General features: G+C 38.8%; 1 protein-coding gene across 1 annotated transcript in view; it reads right to left on the bottom strand.

Moving 5' to 3' along the window:
• Nucleotides 1-11,375, bottom strand: part of LOC102843550 (cardiomyopathy-associated protein 5-like) — a 148,979-nt gene that overhangs the window by 60,169 nt on the left and 77,435 nt on the right. The window contains exons 3-6 of the mRNA XM_006889884.1: nt 11,054-11,149; nt 8,089-8,322; nt 5,966-5,988; nt 1,567-1,685 (exon numbers count right to left, since the gene is read on the bottom strand). Coding sequence (XP_006889946.1) covers nt 1,567-1,685; nt 5,966-5,988; nt 8,089-8,322; nt 11,054-11,149 — 472 coding nt within the window. The remainder of the gene's footprint in view (nt 1-1,566; nt 1,686-5,965; nt 5,989-8,088; nt 8,323-11,053; nt 11,150-11,375) is intronic.

The raw sequence follows: 11,375 nt of genomic DNA, 5'->3' as shown, positions 1-11,375 counted from the left end.
ATGGCCTGTATCAGACACACCTTAATCTCCAGAGTGATATCATTGCTCTTCAGTTCTTTGCAGAAGACTTTCCCATTGCAATATGTCTTTTAATTTCCTGGCTGCTGGTGTCAAGAGAGTTGACTGTGGAGCCAACCAAACTATAGCTGTGAACAATCTCAATCTCTTCACCATCCATCCTAATGCTTCCAATTGGTCTAGTGGTGAGAATCTTTGTCTTCTTGATATTGAGCCTCAATTCATATTGAAGGCTGCAGTCCTTGACCCTCTGCAGCAAGTGCTTCACATCCTCCTCAGTTTTAGCAAGCAGGATTATGTCATCTGCATAACACAGATTGTTGATAGATCTTCCACAATCCTGACGCCACACTTCATATACACACTGTTTTTTCCATGTGTACCTATGTGTACTCATTAGTACTTCATGACAATTTAACTCTCTGACCTCCAAAATACATACAGTGACCTCTCTTTGCTCCACGGGTATTCAGAAGTTTCTTTCCAAATGCATAATACCATATAATGAAACTCTTAAAATCAAAAAATCTGCTCTATTAATAAGACTTTCTTCATTTGCAGTTACTGTTCTAATGCCTCTTTGAGACATTACAAGAAGACATTCTTTTGTTTTGAGACATTTCAAGAGAAACTCATTAGGATAAATGACTGAAATTTTCACTCTCTATATATGGGGTTTTTTCTTAAGACACAGTGGCCTTTTTACCAGTTACTAAACTAAAGTGCTTCCTACAGAAATGTGAGCTGTCAATTTCAAAGCAGCCTTTCCAAAGCTGTAAGTCTTTAAGGTGGTTTGGGAACAATCAAGCATCTTTTAAGGAGGACAGCTGAGTGCACTGAACAGGAAATTGGGAGCATCACTGAAACACAGCAGCTTTGAGAAAGCTAAATAAGTTTCATTGTCTTGTTTGTTAAAATAGCACATTAAAAAATATTTTGAAGAGCTGGCAGGATGCATCTGACAGCTGAGTGGGAGGCTCCTGGCTGCAGAGCCTGATGCTGAGCTGTTAGTTCTCTAAGCTAATCTGTTTGGTTGGGAGGAGTGGGGGGGGAAAGGGAGGGCGGGGATAAGAACTGAATTGAAGAGGGGGAACCATCAATAAGGAAAAATCTGTTCAACACAATAAAATATATTTGATTTCTTTTTCCTTTTATACCTGGCTGCTGGCATGGAACAAATAATCTTTAAATAAAAAAAGGAGAGAAATCCTCCTTGAAAGGAAAAGAGGGGGGGAAAGAACACACACACACACACACACACACACATACACACATACACAATACCAAAACAGGAGACCTTTTGGTTCTATTGCTGCTTCCTCCCATCTCCACAACATCCCAGGACAATCATAAAGCTTCAAATGGAAATACAATTTATAGCTGAAATGGTACCACAGTCTCTTACTTTACTTCTAAATGGTGGGCTAAAATTTGACAACCAAGCCTATACTCCTCTCATTAATCGCCTTAGATTAAAAAAAAATTATAAAACAAACAAGCAACACCTCGTGGAATTCATCAAGGAAATTAAGACATTCGGATTCTTACCAGCCACTTGCTTTAGCATCTGGCCACTTCTTGCAGCACTGTCATCATAATGTTCAAAAAGTGAAAACGCAGCGGGCACGTTCTCCAGCGAGGCAGTGCGTTCCATGGCTGAGAGCAATCTACCAGGAGAAAAGATCTCGAGATAAGTGTCTCGAAGCTATTAACTACAGAATGAAAGCTAAAAACAAGATGTCATTGTTGGTGGTCATTTTTACCAGACAGGGCTTATAGTTCATTCCAAAGAGGAATTTAAAAAAAGGTTTCAAAGGTCTGGAAATAAACCAGTTCTTAAAACAACAAAACCAAAAAACACCAGTTCTTGGGGTTCTTGAGTGCAACTGGTAATCACTGAAAATTTCATTCCTACATCCTCAAACAGAAAAGATTCTGCCAAATTATACAGTCTTAAATTTCTCATCTACATGATTAATCAGCAACAGTTTCTGTATTGAATGGTTATTTATTGTCAGAGGACATAAATAAGGCCTCAAGGCATCAGTAGGATGCCATGTGATTCTCAGCTCTCATTATCATGCTGCTCGCCATCCAGTGATTCAGAAAATATCGTTTACCTACTACATGTACACTGGACTAGGTACCAGGGAAACAGCAGTAAAACAAGGTAAAATATATGCGTTCTTAAAAGACTAAACAAGTCACAATTTTTATTAACGACTCTCTTAGGAGAGATGTCAACAATTGTTGTCACTATGTGTTGTCGAGTCAGAAGCAACTCATAGCTGATGCTTTAGCAGCCTTCAGAAGCTATAAATGGTAGGAGATAGCCCCGCTGGTGGATACAAACCACATGTCTTTGAGTTGGCAGCACAATTCCTTACTACTACACCACCAGAGCACCCAATATGCCAAGAAGTAGCATTTCTAAATCCAGATAAAACAATAAATACTAAAAAGAATTAACACCAAAATAACTCTGAAGCAACAAGACGAGAAATTTCAAGAGCATTTCTCTTGAGTGGAAGAAGCCTCACGCTGGGTGAGGAGCTCTCCTCTGTGACTCTCACACAGGACTGTGACCATCTTCTAAAAGTAAGTTAACAATAATGTCATCTTCTATGAGCTACCCCAATTCCAGGATCACAGACTTTATGGTTTTCCCAACATGAGTCTTCCTAAATGAAGACTTTGGGGATGCAGAATGTGGGAAAGGGGGATCAAAATTAAAATAAAAATGTTCTGGTTGCAGATACACCGAGTAAAATGTTGAGTTTTCCCTGTGCACTGACCTGCTCAATTTTAAAATTGCATAGATGAGGGCAAGTGGACATCTTTTCATGAGTAGGTCCTACAATGACTGCAACTTGCTTTTATTATTATTTTTATACAAAAGCACAAAATGGAGGGGGAAATGCATCTTCTTAACAGAACAGCATTTTCTCAGCAAATGTGTTTTTGAAGATATGCAAATTTGGAGTCTAAATATGCTTGACAGCATTCCTTAATTTAAGCATTTTTAGGGTTGAGAACAATTATTTATTTAATACACAAGCTCTGTCTTCAGAGATATTACATGAAGAGAGAGAGAAGCAGCAAGGTAAGACAAACGAGATAATTAGCACCTCTTGTAGAAAAGAGCACCAGCAACTCTGAGACTTTGAGACAGAAGTTGTCTTGAGGACATGAAAGCCTTTTTTTTTGTGAAGCATCAAGTTTCATCAAGTGTGTGTGTGTGTGTGTGTGTATTTGCATGTATTTAATAAGGCTTTCTTTAGTTGCTTTTATTTCTTTTAAATTCTAGAATTCTGTTGCTGGTTTTTTTCTCTATAGAAAAAGAATAGTTATCTCAAGTGTACTTGCCCTTGAATGCAGCTTTAACAAAGTCATTTTCAATTAGACAATAAAATTAAAATCCATAAAAACCAAAGAAATTGCATTTAGTATTAAATGGATGCCAGTTCATACTACGTTGTTAGGTGCTGTCAAGTTGAGTATGACTCATAAGAAACGTATGAACAAAAGGTCTGAACCCTTCTCAACCATGTGCCATCCTCACACTTCCCGACACACAAGAACTCATTGCAGCAGCCACCGTGTCACCACCTGGCCAAGAGTCTTCCTCTTCTTCGCCACACCTCCAGCCTGCCCAGCATTTTGTCCCTCTCCAAGAAATTAGCAACGTGTCTAAAGTGTGTGAGGTGAAGCCTCAGCAAGTTAATACTCTAAGCCTGGAAAAGTAAAAATATTCTGGGCCATTTTTTTAAGGTAGAAGAGTTCTCAGATCTTTATTTACCAAGTTTTGGCCATCAGTATCTTCCATGAACTGATGAAATAAAAACAAGAAGAAATGCAGATCTACATTGTACAAAATAGGTGAGAGTGGCACTATATATGTGTGTGTATACATCTATCTATCTATTTATCTGAGTTATATTTAAGAAGAAATTATTTTTTTTAAATAGAAGTGCAGCCCAAATATCAGATCAGACTATTGCCCCTCAGAGCTGTTGCCCCACAGCTATCAGAATTGTTAGACTGCAGGTACCTAATCCTACCCTGGGAATTCTGAGGTAGTTTATCTGGGGTAGAGCCTCGGGATCTTTAACAAATCAGAGAGATGACACGGAGGCACAGCCAAGTTTGGGGAACCACTGGACTAAAGGACAGGGAGTTATAAACCAGGGGTTCTCACAACCTGGATGATACATTAGACTCATCTCAAAACACCAAATTCACGACCATTGCATCAGTTCCAACTCACAGTGACTTTCCTAGGACAAGGTAGAACTGCCCCATAGAGTTTCTCAGGCCATGGGTCTATGTGGAAGCTGCCTACCACATACATCTCAGGCCATTGGTCTATGTGGAAGCTGACTACCATGTACATCTTATCCTGGGTAGCAGCAGGTGAGCTCAAATTGCTGAATATCCAACTCTTTAACCACTGAAAACAAAACATAAAATCTCATTGCTGTAAAATCAGAACCTACTCATAGCTGAATCTTTATTGAGCTTTTAAGGCTGTGCCTCAAATGAGAGGAGACTGCTTATCTTTCTCCCCAGAAAGGCTGGTGGATTTGAACAGCCAGAGGCATGGCTTTTGTGTTAGCATCACACTGCCCTTCTAAAAGCTTTAAAAATAAAGAGGCCACACCCCCAGATCAATTGCATCAGAATCTCAAAGGGTAAGAATCAGGCATCTGCATTATTTAAAGCGCCCAAGTAATTCTACTTGTAATAGAACCATTATAAAACTTTTCTCATCAACACCAATATTAATGTCATTTATTTTCCTAAGACTAGTGGAACACTCTCTTGAATAGATAATTTTTTTTCCTAGATAAGTAGAATTCACCTGTGCAGTTTAATTTTTTTTTAAAAATAGTTTCTAATTCAAACTCATTTTTCTATATTTTCATACATCAAAACAAAATAGTCCAGAACAAAGGCTGCATAGTGGAGTGGACCTGGGGGGAGGGATTGTAAAACAATGGGGCAGTGTACTGGGAGGAGGGGAGGGGTGGATAGGGAGAAAAGTGCAACAATGAATGAATGGAAATCCAAAGTCTCTGTAAATTTTAATTAAAATTAACTTTAAAAAATGGTAAAAAATAACCCAAAAACAAAATAGAAAAAATATTTTTCTACTTTATAATATTTCAAAATTTGCACTGGCATTGCAGTAAACTGAAGAAAATATTTACAATCTTAAGAATCTACTAGAAAATGGTAAAATATTAGGTTTAACTAGTTAGACTTTAGATCTCACAATGGAGTAAAGAGGAAAAGATGTCAGATCAGTATAAGAATTCCAATGTCATCATGCTCAGAAAAATAGATATGAGCCTTGTGTATGTTTTTATAAACATTTCCTAATTTTTTGAGTGTTTTGCTTTGTGAAAGAATGAAGACATCCTTTAACACTGAATGTTTAAATGACAACAAAAATCAAGAGGAAGATTCAGTTAGGTTAGCTGAGTAGAAAAAGAAGATAAATAAATGCATGACTATCTTTAGAAGTGAAAAATCAGAGAACATTCCATTAAGATTACATAAGACAAAATTTTACAAGGCATTATGAATGATTCTTTCAAATACTCGTAGTTAACCACTAAATCTAAGTCATCTACAAAACGCTCTGCATTCAGAGACAGCAGCGGCAGTTTACATGAGATTGTAAATACAGAGCTCATCTCAAGGAAGCAGTTAAAAAATCTACATTGTGATAATTGTTATTTAACTATAGCACATGCAATTCTCTTTCAAAAGCTGTCATTTAGTTTTTAAAAGCACTGGCTCTAAAAGTGAAACTCTAGTAGCTCATTAAATATATGCATTTTCTCACTGGCAGCTCATTTTCTATAAAGCATCAGAACATTAAAATAAAGCATCCAGACATGCTATTCTCAGTAGCCACTACATTGTGCCACATTTTATATACCTTTCATTGATTTCTTCAAATGACTTACAAGAGAAAGAGAAAGTAGGGAGGGGAGAGAGAGAGAGAGAGAAACCAATTAGCACCCATAAGAAAAAATGAGTTGAAAGAATGAATATTCCAAATGAGAGTTCCACAATAATTACTCCTCCTCTTCCCTGTTTCAAAGAGGAATAACCCCCCTATGGAGGCTTCAGCCTGGGCTGCAAGGGATTTGATGCTTTGAATGAAGGTTAGGGTAGTAGACAAAATCAATTCCATTCATTTCCATAGTCTTAGAACCATCCAGCTTGTAACTAACCTCCCCCCTGGTTTTCACAGGCTGCAGATCACACAGATTACCCATCTTTCCCCCACAGAGCAGTGGACAGTTTCAAAGTGCTTGCCTCTGAGTTGGCAACACAACACTTTATCCACTAAACCACCAGAGATTCCAGGGGTAGTGGTGGGAGCATTCGTCACCTTATTTTTTCGTGACCTTATTTTTTTCTGTGATCAGCAAGGCCTTCTTAACCTCTGTATCTCTTTATGCATCAGCAAAATGGTTCAGCCTTGAGAATGGAATTCTCTAAACCAAGAAAAACAACTTAAATTTGTTCTGTGCATGTGTACTATATACCAAGTACCTTACTGTTAGTCAGTGCTGAGGGTTACCTTCTCTGTGCTACCTTTTCTATCTTATACAAATTTTCTTAAGTAAACATCATAACTTTCACAAGCAGATAAAAATGTTTAGAGAAAAGTAAATATTCTTCTCAAACAAAGATAAGTTTTTTAGAGAATGTAAAACACTGTGAATAGTATGCTTTATTTGGCAATATGAGCCCGGTGTCAAGTTATTAACCTTTGCCTTAATTAAACCTAAAGCAATCTAATAATTTTAATTCTTCTTTCAATCTGACCATGTCCACATAGTCCAATTTGACCTGGCTTTTGAGGTGTCTCCAAAGGCAAGTTAAAAGCCTAACATTGCCCCAATTTTAGCTCATCTGTCTTCAAACGTCACTGAAAGGATAAGAGGACAGGGAATCCTTGAAAAGAGGGATCCACACTTATCCTAAAATAATTTGATAATTAATTAGCTTAATTTTCCATCGAGTTTGGAACTCCCTTCAGGGAAAACTTTTATATCAAATGGTTCCTACTCATAGTAACCCTCTATCAGAGAGCTAGTCTAGTGGTAAGGAACTGTGCTGCTATCCCAAATGCATATGGTTCAAATCCACCAGCTGCTCTGTGGGAGAAAGATGGGCAACCTCCTCCCATGCAATTAAATTCCTTCTGAAAACCCACTGGAGGGGCCACAGTGAGTGGGTTCTGAATTGATGGTACGCAACAACAATAACATAACAACCCTCTATCAGGTTTCCAGGGATGGAAATTACAACAGAAAGAGATTGCCCATTCTTCTCCTATGCAGCTGCTGGTGGCTCTAACATGCTAGAGAGCTGCAGCCTTTGGGTGAGCAGTAGAACTTGCTATGCACTATGCCACTTGAGCTTCCTTTCAGGGAATTCAAAGAGTTAAACTAGTGAAGTAATTAGAGCAACACCTCCCTCTGTCCACAGTTAACTACTTTTAACTAAAGGAGTCCTGTCCTCAGGAGCCCCCCAGTAAGATCACCAGCATATTACCCATAAGAGGAAACACATTATGTCATCACTGCAAATATACCCAAATACTCTCAGTCACTTGGCAAGGCTCAGAGAGAATGACCTGTATGAGAAGTAACTTCAGATCAGGGAGTGGAGTGGACAGACCCAGGAAACAATGCAAGCACATGAGGCATTAGACATGTGTTGGCACTGACGGCAAAACATGGGACTGCAGTAGGTTTTGGAGGCTGCTTCCTCTTGCGATTGGGAGGTGGTGGCCATCATGGCTGGCAGACAGAATGATTTTTCTTTCATGACTGTGACCTGAGTTACTTCAGGTGGATCTTGGCATCAAGGCTGTAGGAATTTACTGGTCTTTTGTATAGGTGTCAGGTATGCCTCGGTGATTTTTAACTGTCAGGGTCATATAAACTTCATACAGAGATATAAAGACTTCTGGGACCATAGGGAGATGAATTTTTCGAAGTGTGCTTGGGCCCCAGTGTCTGGGCCTGTTGGAAGTGTGCTTACGGTCAGGAAAACAGTCTCGTCCAGCTCCTCCGCTTCCCGCACGATGGTCTCCAGCGTGTCCTTGGCAGTGTCCATGCTCTGCAGAAAGCGGACCATCTGGTCGTGCAGGAACTCCATCTTCCTCTTCTTCACTTCCTCGAAGCTCTGGGCCTTCTCATCATACTGTGCTAAGACCCTCTTCATCATCTCCTCATTCTGTTCCTCCAGCCTTTTCTCTTTTTTGCTACAGTTTTCCTGCAAAACAGAACACTTCTGAATAAAGGAAACACATGTTTAGAAAGAAAAGAAAAAATAATACCTCAGCTTTTTAAAGACCTGACCAGAGCATCTCACTTCTCTAAGTAGCACTAAGTGCATGGTCTAAATTTCCAACACAACCAACTTCATTTTACCATAGCTAGCTTTGTTGTTGTTGTTTCTCTACTGTTCAGCAACAAAAGAGGCAAAACGAGTAGAGTAGTTACACAGTGAGAGTAGAGTTGGGTTTTCTAAATAGCTAGCCTTACAAAAAAATTAATTCACTATAGGAATATTGTCAAAGAAGAGGTAGTTACTGAACTATATTTTTAAATATAAAAAGTAAAAGAAGATATTTGTATGGAGGTCTTACTTGAAAAGAGCCCCATAGTGATGGGAAGCCATGACCTCCAGGCCTAGCATTGGCACAGCCACTCCACTAAAGTCATGGTGTGTGTGAAGGAGCAGCCAGCATATTGAACAGGGTTCTCCATTCACAGCTGCTCTGCCATGACACAGAGGCTTCATCACAGCAGGAGAAACTGGGTTGTTGTCTCTCTAAACACACACATACCTGGCTCCTCTCATTAGCAGGGCTGGTGATTAAGTGATCATATAGTTGACTGTTGAAAAGGATAGTTGGGAGAGTTTCCCAAAATACTTATCAGGTGTTAATTGGAAGCAGGAGTGACATCCACTTCCTAAACAACATGCCTTTGGAAACTCTACTTTGGAAACTTTGAAAAATGACGACAGTTTTAGGCTTCAGGTCTTTTGTTCATAGGGTCGCTACGAGTTGTGCTCAACTCGATGGCAATCAACAACAACAATTGATAAACAACAGGAGTAATGCAGACCTTGCACAAGCAAAACAGGATATGAAGTCACCCTCGTGCTAGAGTAACTGCCTTCTGGAGCAGCTTGATGAGGATGCCTCGGTCAGCTTTCTTGGGGATGGGACTGCTACCCTTCTCCTTACTATGGAGGGAGCAGAACACCAGGGAGGAAAGCATGAACTCAAAAGAGACAGTTGTAGCATAAGAGACACTTAGTTTTCCTGGGCATCAGACAATAGGCAGTAGGTTGAGCATTTCAGCAGAGCTAATGTGGTAGCAGGATCAGAGGAAGATGCATCAACAATCTTCATTTTGCAGATGACATAACCTTGCTTGCTCAAAATGAGAAGAACTTGAAATACATGTTGCAGAAGATCCAAAACTATATGTAGCTTTCAACATGGATTACATCTCAATATCAAGAAAATAAAAATCCTCACCACCAAGCCAAAAGGTACATCATGACAGATGGAGAAAAGAGAGAATTTGTAAATTATTTGTCAATTATTCAACCTTGCTTATGCTCTGAAGGGTGGGAAGACAGTGCAGGAGAGGGAGAAAAAGACCCCAGATGAGATGGGTTGATACAGTAACTAGGGCAATTGAGGTAGGTGTATCAGAGTCAGTGAGATTGGCTCAGGACAGGGCGGGCTTCAGAGCTGCTGTACATAGAGAATCTCTATGAGTCACAGGCAACTTGACAGTTCATAACAACAATAACATGTCCACAATTAACACCCTTGGCACCAGCAGTCAGGAAATCAAAAGACACATCGCACTGGGAAAGCCCTAAAGAGTAATGACGTCAATTTGAAGATCTTGGTGCGCCTGATGCAAACTGTAACCTTTGCAATTACTTGCTATGCAGTTAAACAATGAATAAGGATGGACAAGAAGAAAAAGTGATGTCTTTGAGTTGTGATATTGGAGAAGAGTGCTAAATACCATATGAACTGCCAAAAGAACAAAAAAAGTACATCTGGGTAAAGGTACCTCCAGGATGCTCTTTGGCGAAAAGGATAGTGAATTTTGTTTCACATACTCTGGGCCTGTTGTTAGGAGGAACCAGTCCTTTGAGAAGGGCATCATGCTTGGAAATGTGGAGGGTCAGTGAAGGAGGGAAAGATGTTCAAGAAGATGGGTTGACATGGTGATTGTAATGGTGGGTTCAAGTATGTCAGAGGTGGTCAGGATGGCACAGGATAAAGCAGAGAAAGATGCACTGTTAATAGGGTCACTACAAGTCGTCAACTCAATGGCACTTAACAACAACAATCCAGTGAGAGGCAGGAGAGTGGAGTAAGTAAGAATTTAAAGCTGGATTGAAACCCGAGGTCTTGACTTACAATCAATTTTCAGTCCTCATGGGCAATATATTTAATTCTAAGCCTCTATTTCTTATCTACACAATGAGAAAAATAACAGTAACACCTGGTTGGCAGTTACTGTGAAAATTAAACTGAGTTAAATATATAAAGCATTTGCACCTGCTTAATAAATAAGTATATGTGCTCATGTGTAAAAGATGAATCTTTAATCCTTAGACAAACAATAATGTCATTGATTACACTCAGGAGCAAGCTTTCATGGTTTGGTGTTTGTTTGTTTGTTTGTTTTTCATTATACTCAAAGTCTACATATTAAAAATTTGCCAACTGTACAATATTTGCATGTATAATTCAGTGACAGTGTTTATGTTCATCGTGTGCAATCATTACCACTATAGTTTTCAGTGGGAAGATTTAAAAACTCATATTTGTAATGGACTAAAATCAATAATGACAAGCATACACTTGAATGCATAAAACCCAGCTCAGATCCTGTTAAGTCAGAATCATTTACTTGTGATACGAGCAACAAACCAGGTTAAAGTAAGAGATATGACCACTTACCTCAATGGTATTAAAAAATGATTCTATCTCACTGACAAAAGCTTCAATCCTTAAGGATTTCTCTTGTAAATTTTCTAGGAACTCTGCTAATTGAACCTAGAGAAAAACAGAGTGAGACATCCTAAGTATACTACATTTAAGGAAAAAACTTCAAGCAGTGAAAACTCCAATGTCCTTATAAACTATTAAACTAAAATACTAATATTTTGGTGCAAGATTACCATATTTACTAAGCAATCAAGCTTTATAGTTTCTTTAAGGCTTCATGTAATCAGTTGTCAATCATTTTATTTTTTTAATAATTTTAATGAACATTTACAGA

The sequence above is a fragment of the Elephantulus edwardii genome, unplaced genomic scaffold, assembly GCF_000299155.1.
Source record: "Elephantulus edwardii isolate Elephantulus edwardi_28Jun2011 unplaced genomic scaffold, EleEdw1.0 scaffold00082, whole genome shotgun sequence".
NCBI lineage: Eukaryota > Metazoa > Chordata > Mammalia > Macroscelidea > Macroscelididae > Elephantulus > Elephantulus edwardii.
Note: the sequence above shows the minus strand (reverse complement) of the source record. Positions and strands in the feature narration are given on the sequence as shown.